We start from the raw sequence: 19,804 nt of genomic DNA, 5'->3' as shown, positions 1-19,804 counted from the left end.
TAAAGCAGACAAAACCCACAGATTCTTACCAACTCTATATAGCTTGGTGTGTGTATATGTGTGTGTGAGTTTATGAGCGATGGAGAGAGAACAAGAGAGAAATGGAAAGAAAGTGAGTTAGTTGTGTGACGAAAACTGCAAATCAAAATGGCAGACCATGAGTAACTGCATTCCAAAATGGTGGTTACCAGTGAAGGTCAGGTCATGGGAGCAAGATGGCCGACCTAGGTGAGCATAGAAGCCAGACTTTAACGTCTGCTTCTTGTCACTGGTGAAAGCTTATTTATAAATTTGTTTACAGGAATGCTTTTTGGAGGAGTTCAGGGCAGTCCAAAGGTGTCCGCCCCTGGGAGGACTGACCAATCATCTTCAGTGGCGAGTTCATGACATCAATTGAGGTCTCACTGACTCATGTAACTGTTGATGAGTTCTCGTGATGGATTATTTAATGCACTTTGGTTTTTTTATTTTTATCAGATTTGACCAATATCTAATAAATGTACTTGAATATATTATAATTTCATAATTTCAATTTTATCTTTCAGCCTCTGCCACTCCCCTTCAAAGGATGTGGCTTTTTGCCCCCTAATAAGAATCTTTTGTCATTAATTAAAGTTGAATATAACATATACATTGTTAAATATAACATATAAATGCCAATCATCAACAGAGAGATGTACATGATGAGTCTGAAAGTATCAGATATTTGATGTAAAAATTTTTTTACTTTAAATTGATTTAACAAATAATGACATATAACACCCACTTTAATCCATATTGTTGTCAATCTACAATTAAATAGCAAAAAAACACTACTTTGGAATTTTCTTTCTTAAATTGAACTTAAATTCCACTTAAATGAACTGCATGCCTTTCAAGAATAGTTGTAATTAAAACTTTTACTCTGAGCCAACCACTTTTTTGGATTTCAATATTTTATCAAAATGAAGATGGAAATAACACAAAAAACAATATATTTCAAATGCAAATGAGCCTTTTATTGAAGCAGAAAGTCAAGAGAATAAAGTCACAAAGAGTCATTTGATAATATGTTAAGCAGTTTGAATCAGTTTGAATCATGGTACGATTAATGATCCACTACAGTTTTAGAGTTAAAATAATCAGACATTATTGCATTGAAGAAGAGCAAATCATTCATTAAAGTGGTTGTTTATGACTGGATGCATTATTCTCAGAGAGCAGGCTCAGCTCGCTCACCACCACAGCTCTCAGCGGTAAAAGGACAGGAAGGTGGTGTAACTTCCACAGCAGCTGCTGGCATCGGTCATCTTCAAGACGCTGGCCCCCACCTCTTTATACGGCTTGATAGCTCTATCGGTGATGATCCCCATGCCCTTGATGGGGTGGTTCCCATCCTTCCTGTACCACAGGAACACCTCGTTTCTTCCGGTCCCCTTGTTCAGATCCATGTTGACCACAGTGAACCCTTGTTGTTGGATGTTGTGGTACTCGGCCTCATTGGTGGAGACCTGCAGATCCCTGACGGCCTTCCGCTTGTCAGGGCTAAGAAGGTACCAGATGTAGACCCGGTTGTTCTTCACAAACTTGTTGGTGTTGTCATCCATTCGGGTGTAGCCTCTCTCCAAGAGGTCGACGTCACTGGTCCAGGTGGAGGTGGCAGTGACGTCACTGATGTACACTGGGGTCTCTCTCTTCACCCACAGGTAGATCCAGTTTCCTCCAGCCTCCTGGTTCAGATCACAGGTCAGCCTCTCCCAGCCGAATCGAACCTTCTGGGCTTCATCAGTGGCGTCAGTGGAGACATGGAGGTCTCTGATGGCAGCATCAGACTCTGTGGTACCCTTGTAGTACCACAGGTAGACACAGGCTCCTCCTGCTCCGGTGTTGATGTTCTTGTCGATCTTGCGGTACCCTGCATCAGAGAGACCCTTTGCCATATCATCAGTGTATGAAAACTGAATCCTGGTGATAGACTGGCCACTGCTCTCATCTTTGTACCAGAGGTGGATGTTGTTGCCTCCGGCTCCTTTGTTCAGATTGACTTCATCCTTTCTGAACCCCTGAGCACGGAGCTGACTCTCTTCACTGTCATTCAGGGAAACGGCAATCTGAGTGATGGGCATTTTTGGTTCCTGCATCAAAACAAGTGAAAAGTTCATGAGTGAACATTAGGTCATACAGAATTTGTGTTTACACATGAAGAAACATCCTCTGCATGATTGAAAGGATATCTCCATGTAAAGTATTAAAGAATATATTCCAACTGAGCTCTCTGAAGCAGACTATTTTATTTTTCATTTCAATGTGCACCAAAAGCAATGCAAAGTCTATATCAGAAGCTTTAGTTCATAGGATATGAAGGCATAGATGAAAATTAAGACCATGAGATGTGGCTCAGTGTGAACAGGCAGAGTATAAAATATTATTTTGGTTGTGCATAATCCAAGAGACTAAAGATTTTAAATACACAGCTGTGGACCAACTGATTTCTGAAAATAATCATGTTGATTGTGTCTAACAGTGTTTGAACATTTTGAAAATCCAATGTAAATAGTTAAGAAGAAAGCACTGAACTATTGAATCTTATTGCAACAAAAGACCTGTTTTAAAGTCTCCATGTTGCAGAGACGAAAAAATAATTATGAATATTTGATGCAGTAAGATGCTGCATTGTTTTTATCCCACAAATGGATTATAGTCATTTTGGAATATTTAATATGAAATGACTCATTATCAAACAAGACGACACATTAAAATAATAATGGTGAGCAAATGTTTTAAATTCACATTATTTACATCTAAAACATCAGACCACAAGATGCTTATAATTAAATATTTAAATTGGTCTTGAAGCAAACATCACTCAATATGGTTTGTGAAAATAATGACACTGAAGAACATGTTCATCCAGGATACAATGACACAAAGAGGAACAAAGGAAAAAGTAAGCAGGTGAAAACTTACGCAAAGACAGACTGTTGGTCTGAAGTCAGATAGACGTTGCTGGCTGGACGCTGCTGGCTGGACGCTGCTGGACGCTGCTGGACGCTGCTGGACGCTGCTGGACGCTGCTGGATGCTGCTGTTCTGTCACAGAATCACTCGTCTTTATATAGGGAACAAAGCGCGGATGCTGATAGTGAAATCACCACTTTGAAATTCTTGAGAAGTCCCTGTGAAACCGCCCATACTGTCAATCATCAATCTTATCCACTTTATCTCTTCTTTCCACAGAATTCCACAGTATCTTCAGTTATTGTTCTGAGTAACTTCCTTAGAATGACTGTCACCTTGTTTTCCTTTGGACAGAGAAATGAACCTTCCTCATGCTGGTCTGGTCTACATCCAGCAGCTTCTGCACTTCTTTTCTGGTTTCAAATGAATAAATGTTTACTGCACTGAGAATAGCTCATCCTGTCAACAATTCCTAATTGTCCCATGTATTATCCGTGTCATTGAAAGCTGAAACTAGAATTCTCGGTGTAATTGTTGACTCAGATATGAATTCTAACCGCCACTTAAAAGCTATTACTAAAGCTGCCTGTTACCACCCTGAAAAAAGTAGCTGGAAAAAAGTGTTTTGTGTCTAAACCAGACATAGAAATACTTGTTCATGTTTCATTTTCAGCCAGCGAGAGTTTGTACAGGTCTGAACATAAATCAAGCAGCTTCAGCTGATCCAGAATGCTGCTGCCAGAGTCTCGACTAACGCCAAGAGACTGGACCAGATCCTCAAAACACGAAACTGGATTTTAACATCTCACTGCTGCTCTACAAAGCGCTGGGCGTTCAAACTGTTTTAATTGTCTTTTATCTTTAAATGTTCTTTTTTTTCCCTTCATCTTCTTTTATGTCTATAATTTTAATGTAATTTGATGTATTTCTTTGCCATTATGAAGCACTTGCCATGAGTATGAATGGTGCTATTCTAATTCTATTCATTTCAAGTCAACTTTATTTATATAGCAACAAATACTACAAATACATTCCAGGGCCCTCTTACACAGAAGCCCAACAAATATACGTGGCTCAACTTGACCTGGGGTCAAAAGTCAAGCCAAGTTCCAGAGATACGCAGATTTTTTTTTTGTGATATTACAAACTGTGTTTTTAATGTTTAATAGGAAGTGAGAGTGATAACAGAAAAATGACTGAATCAGCAGTCTTAACCAACCACCTGTCACAACGCATTCGTTCAAGAGAATCCATGCAGTTATGCCAGTCCATTTCACATTAAATGAGATTCACAGGATATAGCAGTTCCAGAGAACACAGGGGATGGGCACTTTGAGGGTTAGGGTTCAAGCAGAGCTCAAGTAAGAATAAAATCAGAGATCCTACAATGAATAGTCGTTTACTACCTTCACACACACACACACACACACACACACACACACACACACACACACACACACACACACACACACACACACACACACACACACACACACACACACACACACACACACACACACACACACACACACACAGTTAACAGTTAACTGTAGGAAAAACAGATTGAAGATGTTTGGCTTCAGTTTTGACTGACTTTAAAATCTTAAGATTTTTAACTCAACATCATTTATACCTAGCGGTTACTGCAAAGTGTGATTACTGCTACTCAGGATCAGGTAACTGTGTTGTTCACACAGGACAATGAGGAGCTATTCTCTAATGATTTTGGAGTAGACTTTTGATTGTGTTCAGCGGGCGGTGTCTGTTCTGTCAAGTGCTGAAGTAGAACAAGCAGTTGAAGGAAATAATTCTTATGCTCTTGTTGGGCTGAAGATTCCAGTGTACTCCTCCAGAAGTTTCTCTGACTGAGGAGAAACACCAGGGACAATGAACAGGCCATCAAACAGCAGGGGAGTGAGCCAGTTTTACGACCCCCCAGGTTGATAACCAATGAGGATGGTCGAATCCGACCCAAACACCACAGGGGTCCGTAATTCAAGACTGGTGAAACTTTTCAAACCAATTCTCTCTGCTTCTCAATCTACCCTTCGAGGGAGACAAACGTCTCTGCCTCAGGATGATGAAGAGAGCACCCAGTAAGTCCAAGAGAACCATCCACGCCAGCCAGCTGGACGAGCAGGACCCAGTTTGGACCACATCTTCTGTTTTCCTCTATTTTTCCTGTTTTTGGGGGATTCTGGAGACCAGAGCCATCGTCTCCTCTCCAAGATCATCCTCTCAGCTGTCTACTCCTGCAGCTGAAGCCAAGCCTCGGAATTCAGGATGCTGAATTCAGACCCGGTAACAACCAGTTACCAGAACCAACAGAACCAACAGCACCAAACCACGGATGGTGAGAGAGCTTTTGTCTGGGCAGAGAATAGTTAGAATGATGTTCTGTTGAAAATGCAATGTGTTTCAATGTGCCGCTCAGAAGGCCGCAGCATCTCATATGTTTGTGTACGCGCGTTCACGCCCACCAACCAAGTCCAGGACTCTGGTTTTCCACGTCAGAACCAGAGGTCCAAGTGAGCTCCAGGCCCACTGGGAGCTCTGTGTGGAGGAACCAGGGTTCAGAACCGAGCCTTGCAGAATTCTCTGTCTTTCTCTTGTCTTCCTCCTCTCTCATTCTCCCCCTTTCTCCACGAACCCGGATCTCCTCGCAGCCCTGCTCTCCTCTTATCTGATCAAGATAAGCTCACACACAACTGCATGTTATCTGCTGCAGAGCAGATCTGCCTTGATCACAAGAGTTCTAACTGCAGGTCCCGACCTCCACTTAGGACTCCGGTGCTCAGAACCGGGCCAACGGAACCGCCCGTTCGTTACGTCCTCGGTAGACTGCCTCGCTCCGAGACCGCCCTCGCGCATGCGCGCTCGACGGACGTCTTGTTTATGTGGTCGCTAAGCAACCGCCGCATCCCCGGAAAGAGCGAGTCAAACGCCTTTAGTGGTCGCGTGGGTCATCGCAATCCCTCTTGACATCCACCTGGTGGACACATCAAGTCATTGCGCTCTCCCTCTGCGTGCCGCCGCACGCCACTAGTGGTCGTCACAGTCACCGCATTGACCCGCCGACGTCTGCCTCCGCCTGGTGGACGTTCGAGGTCATTACACCCACTCACTCCAGACCCCCCCCCCCCACACACACACACACACACACACACACACACACACACACACACACACACACACACACACACACACACACACACACACACACACACACACACACACACACACACACACACACACACACACTCTTTGTACATAGTGTTTGCTGTTTAATAGATTAGATCTCCGTGTTAGATGTCATTTGCTATTTGAATGTGTTGATTTCTGAGATGATTTATGATTTATTTATGAATTAATACATTTTTATTAATAAACGCCTGTTAGCTGAATTGTATGATTCTTGATGATTATTGTGTATTTATTGTTGACAATTCACTGGTTTGTAACAGTCTGTGCTCGGATCTCACACCTTCCATTCTATTTAAGATTGTTATATTTTACACAGAAATATTAACTAACTTAAATAAACTTTTTACAAATGAGACTGATATTTTGGTATTAGCTATTTCCAGTTTATCTAGTGGTGCCCCGATTGATTATTAATACATAAATAACAAATTTATGAAAATTTAAAAATTTTTTTATTAATAAATAATTTTTGATAATTTATTAATTTTTTTCCTTTTTTAAGTAATTACTCAATTACTTTAGGAGTTGTTAATGAGTAAATGACCGTTTACTTCCATTAATAATTTCAATTTTTCATAAATTACTTTCAGTGATTTATTACTTTCAGTAATCTATTACTTACAGTGATTTAATTCTAATAACCAACCATAAACCCCAACACTCTCAACAATGAAGGGAAAATTGTGACAATGTCCTGACTCACCTACTTCAACTCGAGCAGGTTGGTTCGACCCATTTCAACTCCCCTTCAACAGATTTCTATTCTCTTACAGGAACATAAAGACAAACACTACCATCCGTCCTCATCACTACAGTTCATTTTATAACCTCAGGGATTGTGCAAGTATGTATTTTTAATTATGACTTATGTAGTTCAGTAGCATGTCTAGTCTTCAATAATGTCGGTATGTAAAGTGTTTTTTCATCTTGTTCTGCACCTTTTTGTTCTTGTACTTTTACAATATTTGCATATCCAAACAGCTTCCTGTTGGGATGTTGGAAGACTCCATTGGGCAACTGTAAACTACTGGGAAGGATGGGTTTGACATCTTCCTAAATTTGTAATGAATACTCCTTACCATACAGACTTGGGTTGAAGGAAACTAAAGCCAACCCTGTACAGCCTGGACAAGTTACCAGTCCATCACAGGTCCAACACAGAGACACAATCAATCAATCATGGACACATTGAAGCCTCGACCTAAACAATTGTCACTAGACCACCCAACAAATACAGTCTTTTTAATTTTGGGAGAAGGAACCTAATGAGCCAAGTTATGTACAGTCACTCATTTTCAATACCAACTTCATCCAGACTAGAGTCATAGAGAGCTGGAGTTTACCCAACAACAGGAGTAAATGGTGCTGGATTATAATTAAAAAGTGAATCATATTGATTTAGCTGTGTTTCTACTATCTGTCACATTCATACAGAATCATTCAACCCATGGACAAAGATAGTTATTGGCTATTAACAAAATAAATGCACCTGAAAAAGTCAGGACACCACCTGTTCACCAAAAAAGAGAGTCCAGTCATTTATATAAGTCTCATGAAACACACCATTTTTTTTATTTGGCATTTGAATTAGCAGTTGAATTAATAACAATTAACAAAGTTCATGCCTCAAGATTTTCTGAGTTGACATTTCATTCGCCTTTGTGCATATTAGTAAGACAGAAATTATGATTCCTTAAATTATATTTATTTACAATAAAGTAAAGCAGACAAAACCCACAGATTCTTACCAACTCTATATAGCTTGGTGTGTGTATATGTGTGTGTGAGTTTATGAGCGATGGAGAGAGAACAAGAGAGAAATGGAAAGAAAGTGAGTTAGTTGTGTGACGGAAACTGCAAATCAAAATGGCAGACCATGAGTAACTGCATTCCAAAATGGTGGTTACCAGTGAAGGTCAGGTCATGGGAGCAAGATGGCCGACCTAGGTGAGCATAGAAGCCAGACTTTAACGTCTGCTTCTTGTCACTGGTGAAAGCTTATTTATAAATTTGTTTACAGGAATGCTTTTTGGAGGAGTTCAGGGCAGTCCAAAGGTGTCCGCCCCTGGGAGGACTGACCAATCATCTTCAGTGGCGAGTTCATGACATCAATTGAGGTCTCACTGACTCATGTAACTGTTGATGAGTTCTCGTGATGGATTATTTAATGCACTTTGGTTTTTTTATTTTTATCAGATTTGACCAATATCTAATAAATGTACTTGAATATATTATAATTTCATAATTTCAATTTTATCTTTCAGCCTCTGCCACTCCCCTTCAAAGGATGTGGCTTTTTGCCCCCTAATAAGAATCTTTTGTCATTAATTAAAGTTGAATATAACATATACATTGTTAAATATAACATATAAATGCCAATCATCAACAGAGAGATGTACATGATGAGTCTGAAAGTATCAGATATTTGATGTAAAAATTTTTTTACTTTAAATTGATTTAACAAATAATGACATATAACACCCACTTTAATCCATATTGTTGTCAATCTACAATTAAATAGCAAAAAAACACTACTTTGGAATTTTCTTTCTTAAATTGAACTTAAATTCCACTTAAATGAACTGCATGCCTTTCAAGAATAGTTGTAATTAAAACTTTTACTCTGAGCCAACCACTTTTTTGGATTTCAATATTTTATCAAAATGAAGATGGAAATAACACAAAAAACAATATATTTCAAATGCAAATGAGCCTTTTATTGAAGCAGAAAGTCAAGAGAATAAAGTCACAAAGAGTCATTTGATAATATGTTAAGCAGTTTGAATCAGTTTGAATCATGGTACGATTAATGATCCACTACAGTTTTAGAGTTAAAATAATCAGACATTATTGCATTGAAGAAGAGCAAATCATTTATTAAAGTGGTTGTTTATGACTGGATGCATTATTCTCAGAGAGCAGGCTCAGCTCGCTCACCACTACAGCTCTCAGCGGTAAAAGGACAGGAAGGTGGTGTAACTTCCACAGCAGCTGCTGGCATCGGTCATCTTCAAGACGCTGGCCCCCACCTCTTTATACGGCTTGACAGCTCTATCGGTGATGATCCCCATGCCCTTGATGGGGTCGTTCCCATCCTTCCTGTACCACAGGAACACCTCGTTTCTTCCGGTCCCCTTGTTCAGATCCATGTTGACCACAGTGAACCCTTGTTGTTGGATGTTGTGGTACTCGGCCTCATTGGTGGAGACCTGCAGATCCCTGACGGCATTCCGCTTGTGAGGGCTAAGAAGGTACCAGATGTAGACCCGGTTGTTGTTCACAAACTTGTTGGTGTTGTCATCCATTCGGGTGTAGCCTCTCTCCAAGAGGTCGACGTCACTGGTCCAGGTGGAGGTGGCAGTGACGTCACTGATGTACACTGGGGTCTCTCTCTTCACCCACAGGTAGATCCAGTTTCCTCCAGCCTCCTGGTTCAGATCACAGGTCAGCCTCTCCCAGCCGAATCGAACCTTCTGGGCTTCATCAGTGGCGTCAGTGGAGACATGGAGGTCTCTGATGGCAGCATCAGACTCTGTGGTACCCTTGTAGTACCACAGGTAGACACAGGCTCCTCCTGCTCCGGCGTTGATGTTCTTGTCGATCTTGCGGTACCCTGCATCAGAGAGACCCTTTGCCATATCATCAGTGTATGAAAACTGAATCCTGGTGATAGACTGGCCACTGCTCTCATCTTTGTACCAGAGGTGGATGTTGTTGCCTCCGGCTCCTTTGTTCAGATTGACTTCATCCTTTCTGAACCCCTGAGCACGGAGCTGACTCTCTTCACTGTCATTCAAGGAGACGGCAATCTGAGTGATGGGCATTTTTGGTTCCTGCATCAAAACAAGTGAAAAGTTCATGAGTGAACATTAGGTCATACAGAATTTGTGTTTACACATGAAGAAACATCCTCTGCATGATTGAAAGGATATCTCCATGTAAAGTATTAAAGAATATATTCCAACTGAGCTCTCTGAAGCAGACTATTTTATTTTTCATTTCAATGTGCACCAAAAGCAATGCAAAGTCTATATCAGAAGCTTTAGTTCATAGGATATGAAGGCATAGATGAAAATTAAGACCATGAGATGTGGCTCAGTGTGAACAGGCAGAGTATAAAATATTATTTTGGTTGTGCATAATCCAAGAGACTAAAGATTTTAAATACACAGCTGTGGACCAACTGATTTCTGAAAATAATCATGTTGATTGTGTCTAACAGTGTTTGAACATTTTGAAAATCCAATGTAAATAGTTAAGAAGAAAGCACTGAACTATTGAATCTTATTGCAACAAAAGACCCGTTTTAAAGTCTCCATGTTGCAGAGACGAAAAAAAAATTATGAATATTTGATACAGCAAGATGCTGCATTGTTTTTATCCCACAAATGGATTATAGTCATTTTGGAATATTTGATATGAAATGACTCATTATCAAACAAGACGACGCATTAAAATAATAATGGCGAGCAAATGTTTTAAATTCACATTATTTACATCTAAAACATCAGACAACAAGACGCTTATGATTAAATGTTTAAATTGGTCTTGAAGAAATATGGTGTGTGAAAATAATGACACTGAAGAACATGTTCATCCAGGATACAATGACACAAAGAGGAACAAAGGAAAAAGTAAGCAGGTGAAAACTTACGCAAAGACAGACTGTTGGTCTGAAGTCAGATAGACGTTGCTGGCTGGACGCTGCTGGACGCTGCTGGACGCTGCTGGACGCTGCTGGATGCTGCTGTTCTGTCACAGAATCACTCGTCGTTATAAAGGGAAAAAGGCGCATTTGCTGATTGTGAAATCACCACTTTGAAATTCTTGAGAAGTCCCTGTGAAACCTCCCATACTGTCAATAATCAATTTGATCCACTTCATCTCTTCTTTCCACAGAATTCCACAGTATCTTTAATTATTATTCTGAGTAACTTCCTTAGAATGACTGTCACCTTGTTTTCCTTTGGACAGAGAAATAAACCTTCCTCATGCTGGTCTGGTCTATATCCAGCAGCTTCTGCACTTCTTTTCTGGTTTCAAATGAATAAATGTTTACTGGACTGAGAATAGTTCATCCTGTCAACAATTCCTAATTGTCCCATGTATTATCCGTGTCATTGAAAGCTGAAACTAGAATTCTCGGTGTAATTGTTGACTCAGATATGAATTCTATCCGCCACTTAAAAGCTATTACTAAAGCTGCCTGTTACCACCCTGAAAAAAGTAGCTGGAATAAAGTGTTTTGTGTCTAAACCAGACATAGAAATACTTGTTCATGTTTCATTTTCAGCCAGCGAGAGTTTGTACAGGTCTGAACAAAAATCAAGCAGCTTCAGCTGATCCAGAATGCTGCTGCCAGAGTCCCGACAAACACCAAGAGACTGGACCAGATCCTCAAAACACTACACTGGATTTTAAAATCTCACTGCTGCTCTACAAAGCGCTGGGCGTTCAAACTGTTTTAATTGTCTTTTATCTTTAAATGTTGTTTTTTTTCCCCCTCAACATTTTCTTTTATGTCTATGATTTTAATGTAATTTGATGTATTTCTTTGCCATTATGAAGCACTTGCCATGAGTATGAATGGTGCTATTCTAATTCTATTCATTTCAAGTCAACTTTATTTATATAGCAACAAATACTACAAATACATTCCAGGGCCCTCTTACAGAGAAGCCCAACAAATAAGCGTGGCTCGACTTGACCTGGGGTGAAAAGTCAAGCCAAGTTCCAGAGATACGCAGATTTGTTTTTTGTGATATTACAAACTGTGCTTTTAATCTTTAATAGGAAGTGAGAGTGATAACAGAAAAATGACTGAATCAGCAGTCTTAACCAACTACCTGTCACAACGTGCTCATTCAAAAGAATCCATGCAATTATGCCAGTCCATTTAACATGAAATGAGATTCACAGGATATAGCAGTTCCAGAGAACACAGGGGATGGGCACTTTGAGGGTGTGGTTCAAGCAGAGCTCAATTAAGAATATAATCAGAGATCCTACAATGAATAGTCGTTTACTACCTTTCTTAAATTCTGTGATGAACTGCATGCTTTTTGAGAATAGTTGTAATTAAAACTTTTACTCTGTGCCAACCACTATGTTGGATTTCAATATTTTATCAAAATGACAATGGAAATAACACAAAAAACAATATATTTCAAATGCAAATGAGCCTTTTATTGAAGCAGAAAGTCAAGAGAACAAAGTCACAATGAGTCATTTGATAATATGTTAAGCAGTTTGAATCAGTTTGAATCATGGTACGATTTATGATCCACTACAGTTTTAGAGTTAAAATAATCAGACATTATTGCATTGAAGAAGAGCAAATCATTCATTAAAGTGGTTGTTTATGACTGGATGCATTATTCTCAGAGAGCAGGCTCAGCTCGCTCACCACCACAGCTCTCAGCGGTAAAAGCACAGGAAGGTGGTGTAACTTCCACAGCAGCTGCTGGCGTGGGTCATCTTCAAGACGCCGGCCCCCACCTCTTTATACGGCTTGACAGCTCGATCAGTGATGATCCCCATGCCCTTGATGGGGTCGTTCCCATCCTTCCTGTACCACAGGAACACCTCGTTTCTTCCGGTCCCCTTGTTCAGATCCATGTTGACCACAGTGAACCCTTGTTGTTGGATGTTGTGGTACTCGGCCTCATTGGTGGAGACCTGCAGATCCCTGACAGCCTTCCGCTTTTCAGGGCTAAGAAGGTACCAGATGTAGACCCGGTTGTTCTTCACAAACTTGTTGGTGTTGTCATCCATTCGGGTGTAGCCTCTCTCCAAGAGGTCGACGTCACTGGTCCAGGTGGAGGTGGCAGTGACGTCACTGATGTACACTGGGGTCTCTCTCTTCACCCACAGGTAGATCCAGTTTCCTCCAGCCTCATGGTTCAGATCACAGGTCAGCCTCTCCCAGCCGAATCGAACCTTCTGGGCTTCATCAGTGGCGTCAGTTGAGACATGGAGGTCTCTGATGGCAGCATCAGCCTCTGTGGTACCCTTGTAGTACCACAGGTAGACACAGGCTCCTCCTGCTCCGGCGTTGAGGTTCTTGTCGATCTTGCGGTACCCTGCATCAGAGAGACCCTTTGCCATATCATCAGTGTATGAAAACTGAATCCTGGTGATAGACTGGCCACTGCTCTCATCTTTGTACCAGAGGTGGATGTTGTTGCCTCCGGCTCCTTTGTTCAGATTGACTTCATCCTTTCTGAACCCCTGAGCACGGAGCTGACTCTCTTCAATGTCATTCAAGGAAACGGCAATCTGAGTGATGGGCATTTTTGGTTCCTGCATCAAAACAAGTGAAAAGTTCATGAGTGAACATTAGGTCATGCAGAATTTGTGTTTACACATGAAGAAACATCCTCTGCATGATTGAAAGGATATCTCCATGTAAAGTATTAAAGAATATATTCCAACTGAGCTCCCTAAAGCAGACTATTTTATTTTTCATTTCAATGTGCACCAAAAGCAATGCAAAGTCTATATCAGAAGCTTTAGTTCATAGGATATGAAGGTAAAGATGAAAATTAAGACCATGAGATGTGACTCAGTGTGAACATGCAGAATATAAAATATTATTTTGGTTGTGCATAATCCAAGAGACTAAAGATTTTAAATACACAGCTGTGGACCAACTGATTTCTGAAAATAAACATGTTGATTGTGTCTAACAGTGTTTGAACATTTTGAAAATCCAATGTAAATAGTTAAGAAGAAAGCACTGAACTATTGAATCTTATTGCAACAAAAGACCCGTTTTAAAGTCTCCATGTTGCAGAGACGAAAAAATAATTATGAATATTTGATGCACCAAGATGCTGCATTGTTTTTATCCCACAAATGGATTATAGTCATTTTGGAATATTTAATATGAAATGACTCTATATCAAACAAGATGACAATTAAAATAATAATGGCGAGCAAATGTTTTAAATTCACATTATTTACATCTAAAACATCAGACCACAAGATGCTTTTTATTAAATATTTAAATTGGTCTTGAAGAAATATGGTGTGTGAAAATAATGACACTGAAGAACATGTTCATCCAGGATACAATGACACAAAGAGGAACAAAGGAATACGTAAGCAGGTGAAAACTTACGCAAAGACAGACTGTTGGTCTGAAGTCAGGTAGACGTTGCTGGCTGGACGCTGCTGGACGCTGCTGGACGCTGCTGGACGCTGCTGGATGCTGCTGTTCTGTCACAGAATCACTCGTCTTTATATAGGGAAAAAGGCGCAGATGCTGATTGTGAAATCACCACTTTGAAATTCTTGAGAAGTCCCTGTGAAACCGCCCATACTGTCAATCATCAATTTTATCCACTTCATCTCTTCTTTCCACAGAATTCCACAGTATCTTTAATTATTATTCTGAGTAACTTCCTTAGAATGACTGCCACCTTGTTTTCCTTTGGACAGAGAAATTAACCTTCCTCATGCTGGTCTGGTCTACATCCAGCAGCTTCTGCACTTTTTTTCTGGTTTCAAATGAATAAATGTTTACTGGACTGAGAATAGTTCATCCTGTCAACAATTCCTAATTGTCCCATGTATTATCTATGTCGTTGAAAGATGAAACTAGAATTGCATCAAACTGTTTTAATTGTCTTTTATCTTTAAATGTTCTTTTTTTTCCCTTCATCTTCTTTTATGTCTATAATTTTAATGTAATTTGATGTATTTCTTTGCCATTATGAAGCACTTGCCATGAGTATGAATGGTGCTATTCTAATTCTATTCATTTCAAGTCAACTTTATTTATATAGCAACAAATACTACAAATACATTCCAGGGCCCTCTTACAGAGAAGCCCAACAAATAAGCGTGGCTCGACTTGACCTGGGGTCAAAAGTCAAGCCAAGTTCCAGAGATACGCAGATTTTTTTTGTGATATTACAAACTGTGTTTTTAATGTTTAATAGGAAGTGAGAGTGATAACAGAAAAATGACTGAATCAGCAGTCTTAACCAACCACCTGTCACAATGCATTCGTTCAAGAGAATCCATGCAGTTATGCAAGTCCATTTTTACATTAAATGAGATTCACAGGATATAGCAGTTCCAGAGAACACAGGGGATGGGCACTTTGAGGGTTAGGGTTCAAGCAGAGCTCAAGTAAGAATGAAATCAGAGATCCTACAATGAATAGTCGTTTACTACCTTCACACACACACACACACACACACACACACACACACACACACACACACACACACACACACACACACACACACACACACACACACACACACACACACACACACACACACACACACACACACACACACAGTTAACAGTTAACTGTAGGAAAAACAGATTGAAGATGTTTGGCTTCAGTTTTGACTGACTTTAACATCTTAAGATTTTTAACTCAACATCATTTATACCTAGCGGTTACTGCAAAGTGTGATTACTGCTACTCAGGATCAGGTAACTATGTTGTTCACACAGGACAATGAGGAGCTATTCTCTAATGATTTTGGAGTAGACTTTTGATTGTGTTCAGCAGGCGGTGTCTGTTCTGTCAAGTGCTGAAGTAGAACAAGCAGTTGAAGGAAACAATTCTTATACACTCAACAATGAAGGACAAATTGTGACAATGTCCTGACTCACCTACTTCAACTAGAGCAGGTTGGTTCGACCCATTTCAACTCCCCTTCAACAGATTTCTATTCTCTTACAGGAACATAAAGAGAAACACTACCATCCGTCCTCATCACTACAGTTCATTTGATTACCTCAGGGATTGTGCAAGTATGTATTTTTAATTATGACTTATGTAGTTCAGTAGCATGTCTAGTCTTCAATAATGTCGGTATGTAACGTGTTTTTTCATCTTGTTCTGCACCTTTTTGTTCTTGTACTTTTACAATATTTGCATATCCAAACAGCTTCCTGTTGGGATGTTGGAAGACTCCGTTGGGCAACTATAAACTACTGGGAAGGATGGGTTTGACATCTTCCTAAATGTGTAATGAATACTCCTTTCCATACAGACTTGGGTTGAAGGAAACTAAAGCCAACCCCGTATGGCCTGGACAAGTTACCAGTCCATCACAGGTTCAACACAGAGACACAATCAATCAATCATGGACACATTGAAGCCTCGACCTAAACAATTGTCACTAGACCACCCAACAAATACAGTCTTTTTAATTTTGGGAGAAGGAACCTAATGAGCCAAGTTATGTACAGTCACTCATTTTCAATACCAACTTCATCCAGACTAGAGTCATAGAGAGCTGGAGTTTACCCAACAACAGGAGTAAATGGTGCTGGATTATAATTAAAAAGTGAATCATATTGATTTAGCTGTATTTCTACTATACTTTCTACGCTAGTTATTGGTTATTAACAAAATAAATGCACCTGAAAAAGTCAGGACACCACCTGTTCACCAAAAAAGAGAGTCGAGTCATTTATATCAGTCTCATGAAACACACCAATTTTTTTATTTGGCATTTGAATTAGCAGTTGAATTAATAACAATTAACAAAGTTCATGCCTCAAGATTTTCTGAGTTGACATTTCATTCGCCTTTGTGCATATTAATAAGACAGAAATTATGATTCCTAAAATTATATTTATTTACAATAAAGTAAAGCAGACAAAACCCACAGATTCTTACCAACTCTATATAGCTTGGTGTGTGTATATGTGTGTGTGAGTTTATGAGCGATGGAGAGAGAACAAGAGAGAAATGGAAAGAAAGTGAGTTAGTTGTGTGACGAAAACTGCAAATCAAAATGGCAGACCATGAGTAACTGCATTCCAAAATGGTGGTTACCAGTGAAGGTCAGGTCATGGGAGCAAGATGGCCGACCTAGGTGAGCATAGAAGCCACGTCTTAACGTCTGTTTCTTGTCTCTGATGAAAGCTTATTTCTAAATTTGTTTACGGGAATGCTTTTTGGAGGAGTTCTGGGCAGTCCAAAGGTGTCAGCCCCTGGGATGACTGACCAATCATCTTCAGTGACGAGTTCATGACATCACAGTGAGGACAGTCAGTGTGAGCCCTGAGAGGGGAGGAGTGGGACCCCCTGAGGTGAGCTCCTGTAGCCAGATGTTGAGACTCGCATGCATTTTAATATCATGACAAATGAAGATCATATGTGTCCAGTGAAATCCCAGCACCAGTATAACAGAAAGATACCAGTTTCCCATCCAAGCTGTTGTTTTCATGCTGAGAAGAGTCTGACACAGAAGCGAACAACACTCATTTATCATTGTTGTATTGTCATGTTTCACAAATGTCAAAAATTGTGGTTTCTCAGAAATTGAGGTCTCACTGATTCATGTAACTGTTGATGAGTTCTCGTGCTGGATTATTTAATGCACTTTGTTTTCTATATTATCAGATTTGACCAATATCTAATAAATGTACTTGAATATAATATATTTTGATAATTTCAATTTTATATACTCTTTAAGCCTCTCCCACTGCCCTTCAAAGGATGTTACTGCAGCGTATTGCATTCACATGAAAAAAAAAATAGACTCTGTTTTTCTGAATGAATGACATAATTATCTCAGAATTATGAGATAAAAGAAATTATACAAAAAAATGGCTCTGTTTTTCTGAATTTATGAGATACTGTTTTTTGAATTTTTTTTAAATTGGCTCTGTTTTTCTGAATTTATGAGATACTGTTTTTTTAAAAATATAAAAAAAATTGGCTCTGTTTTTCTGAATTTATGAGATACCGTTTTTTGGAAAAATAAAAAATCATTTCTGTTTTTCAGAATTTATGAGATAATTATCTCAGAATTCTGTAAAGATTATCTCAGAATTATTAGACATGCCCCAGCTCTCAAGTTTAATCCAGCTTTATTTCTATTTGGTTGGGAGATACTCCTGTGTTTAAGTATTGTTGACGGTATTGTTATTAGTTTGTCAACTTTGCATAGTGTTACCTCCGCCAGTTTATAACTCCAACCCGTAGTAGAGATGAGCATGATGAGTTTGAAAGTAACAGATATTCGATATTAAAAAAATTGTACTTTAAATTAATATAACAAATAATGATTGTGATGGAGCGGCTCCATCAGCAACGGGGCAACAAACACACGCACGCGCTCGCCCGCACTTCGCCCGCACTCGCCCGCACTCCGCCCTGCTGTTACGCAGGCAGCGGAGACCCTCGGTCAGTGAACGCGCAGTGACACCCGAACGCATACACACACACATACACACCCTGCGTAGCAGACGGCACACCACGATACACGCCACACTCATTTCCTCATTCCCCTCCGTATTTCGCATGACATCATTCACTGAATTCATCTTTCGTTCCCCACCTGTTAGTATAGTCAGCCAGGGGTGCACACTTGGACTGGCTATGTTTTACCTGCGCATACATTCAAACATCCTCACACACACACACACAACACTTACCGGTGACATGATGCCTGGTGACAGGCAAGACGGGGGTGGAGTTAACCCCCGGGTTTATAACGAAGCCTGAGCGGGACTTTAGAGTCATGTGATCACTTGGTGTTTGGTTTAACTATTAATTTTTGTTTATAAAGGGAAGTATTTCGTGACTTTATTTGGAGAATGTTTTTGTTCATTTTATTAGAAAAATGAAGTGTCCTAAAAGTAGGATATGATTATTATTTGTGTTATGAAATTATGATTGGCACAGAGGACTCAATCACACCCCTGGGAGGGGCATAACGGTATAAGAGCAGTAGGCAAAGCTGCATACGGGAGTCATTACTGGAAGTTGCAATGTAGAGCAACACGACTCGAATAGACCTGTTTTTTTTTTCAAACCCACCCAGCTAAAGGAAGAGCTGGGATCATGGTTATGTTTTTCGGTTCTTATTGTAAATATTTTTTCTCACTGTAAATATCGAGCATCGGCACTGTTTGGGGGACAATAAAAGGAAAAAGTCGACTTGCCATTTGGAATTACGGTGGTTGTTCTTTGAACGGGAGCGAACCCCACCACAGTTGGTGTCAGAAGTGGGATGGCAAGTCGGAAAAAAAGTGGGCAGCTGCCAAGACGGCGCACAGGACTCCGATCGCAGAAGAGCGAGCAGCAAGAAGATGCCGGAGCAGGTGCTGAGTCAGCATGGGAGACCGTCCCACCTTCATTTTCGGAGGAAGATGAGGGAGAAAGCGGGGCTGGGTTAGCCACCGCGTCAGTAAAGTAGCCAGAGCCTGAGCTGATGAGTCTGATGAGAGGCTTCCTGGAAGCACAAACCAGGCGAGAGGAAGGACTGTTGAGAGAGCTGCGTAATATCAGAGCGGGCCTTCCATTAACCAGCCAACCTCCTCCACGTGTCACTGTGTCATTAGCTCAAGAATCACCTGTGACACCAAGTACGATGACCGCCAGCAGTCCCCGGCTTGACCTGCCCCCACCAGAGCCAAGTCGTCAGCGACAGTCTGCAGGATCATCCACGTTTTCTGCACCAGATAGCGGCAGCAGACTTGAAGAGCAGAGATCTGATCACAGGTATTATAGTGACCCCAAAATACCACCTTATAACACCGGAGAGGACATTGAGAATTATCTCCTGCGTTTTGAACGCATTGCTAAAACCTGGAACTGGCCAGAGAATGAGTGGGCGTGCCGGCTTGTTCCACTTCTGTCGGGGAAGGCATTGGAGGCCTACATCGCGATGGACGAAGAG

The 19,804-nt window shown here is 40.4% G+C and overlaps 3 protein-coding genes across 3 annotated transcripts; all 3 read right to left on the bottom strand.

Moving 5' to 3' along the window:
- Positions 1-979: 979 nt before the first annotated feature.
- Positions 980-3,061, bottom strand: LOC308107785 (uncharacterized protein). Its single transcript, XM_080460275.1, has 2 exons — positions 2,947-3,061; positions 980-2,114 (listed from the first exon to the last, which is right to left on the bottom strand). The coding sequence occupies exon 2, from the start codon at positions 2,103-2,105 to the stop codon at positions 1,230-1,232; it is 876 nt and encodes a 291-aa protein (XP_080316401.1). The 5' UTR covers positions 2,106-2,114; positions 2,947-3,061; the 3' UTR covers positions 980-1,229.
- A 6,027-nt stretch (positions 3,062-9,088) lies between these two features.
- LOC308107359 (uncharacterized protein) lies at positions 9,089-10,832 on the bottom strand (the record flags this gene model as incomplete). The annotated part of the gene is made up of 2 exons (XM_080459679.1): positions 10,795-10,832; positions 9,089-9,973 (listed from the first exon to the last, which is right to left on the bottom strand). The coding sequence occupies exon 2, from the start codon at positions 9,962-9,964 to the stop codon at positions 9,089-9,091; it is 876 nt and encodes a 291-aa protein (XP_080315805.1). The 5' UTR covers positions 9,965-9,973; positions 10,795-10,832.
- A 1,475-nt stretch (positions 10,833-12,307) lies between these two features.
- On the bottom strand, positions 12,308-14,351 carry LOC308107602 (uncharacterized protein). Its single transcript, XM_080460013.1, has 2 exons — positions 14,263-14,351; positions 12,308-13,442 (listed from the first exon to the last, which is right to left on the bottom strand). The coding sequence occupies exon 2, from the start codon at positions 13,431-13,433 to the stop codon at positions 12,558-12,560; it is 876 nt and encodes a 291-aa protein (XP_080316139.1). The 5' UTR covers positions 13,434-13,442; positions 14,263-14,351; the 3' UTR covers positions 12,308-12,557.
- Between the last annotated feature and the right edge of the window lie 5,453 nt (positions 14,352-19,804).

This window comes from Lipophrys pholis (genome assembly GCF_963383615.2).
Source record: "Lipophrys pholis genome assembly, chromosome: 3".
Lineage (NCBI taxonomy): Eukaryota > Metazoa > Chordata > Actinopteri > Blenniiformes > Blenniidae > Lipophrys > Lipophrys pholis.
Note: the sequence above shows the minus strand (reverse complement) of the source record. Positions and strands in the feature narration are given on the sequence as shown.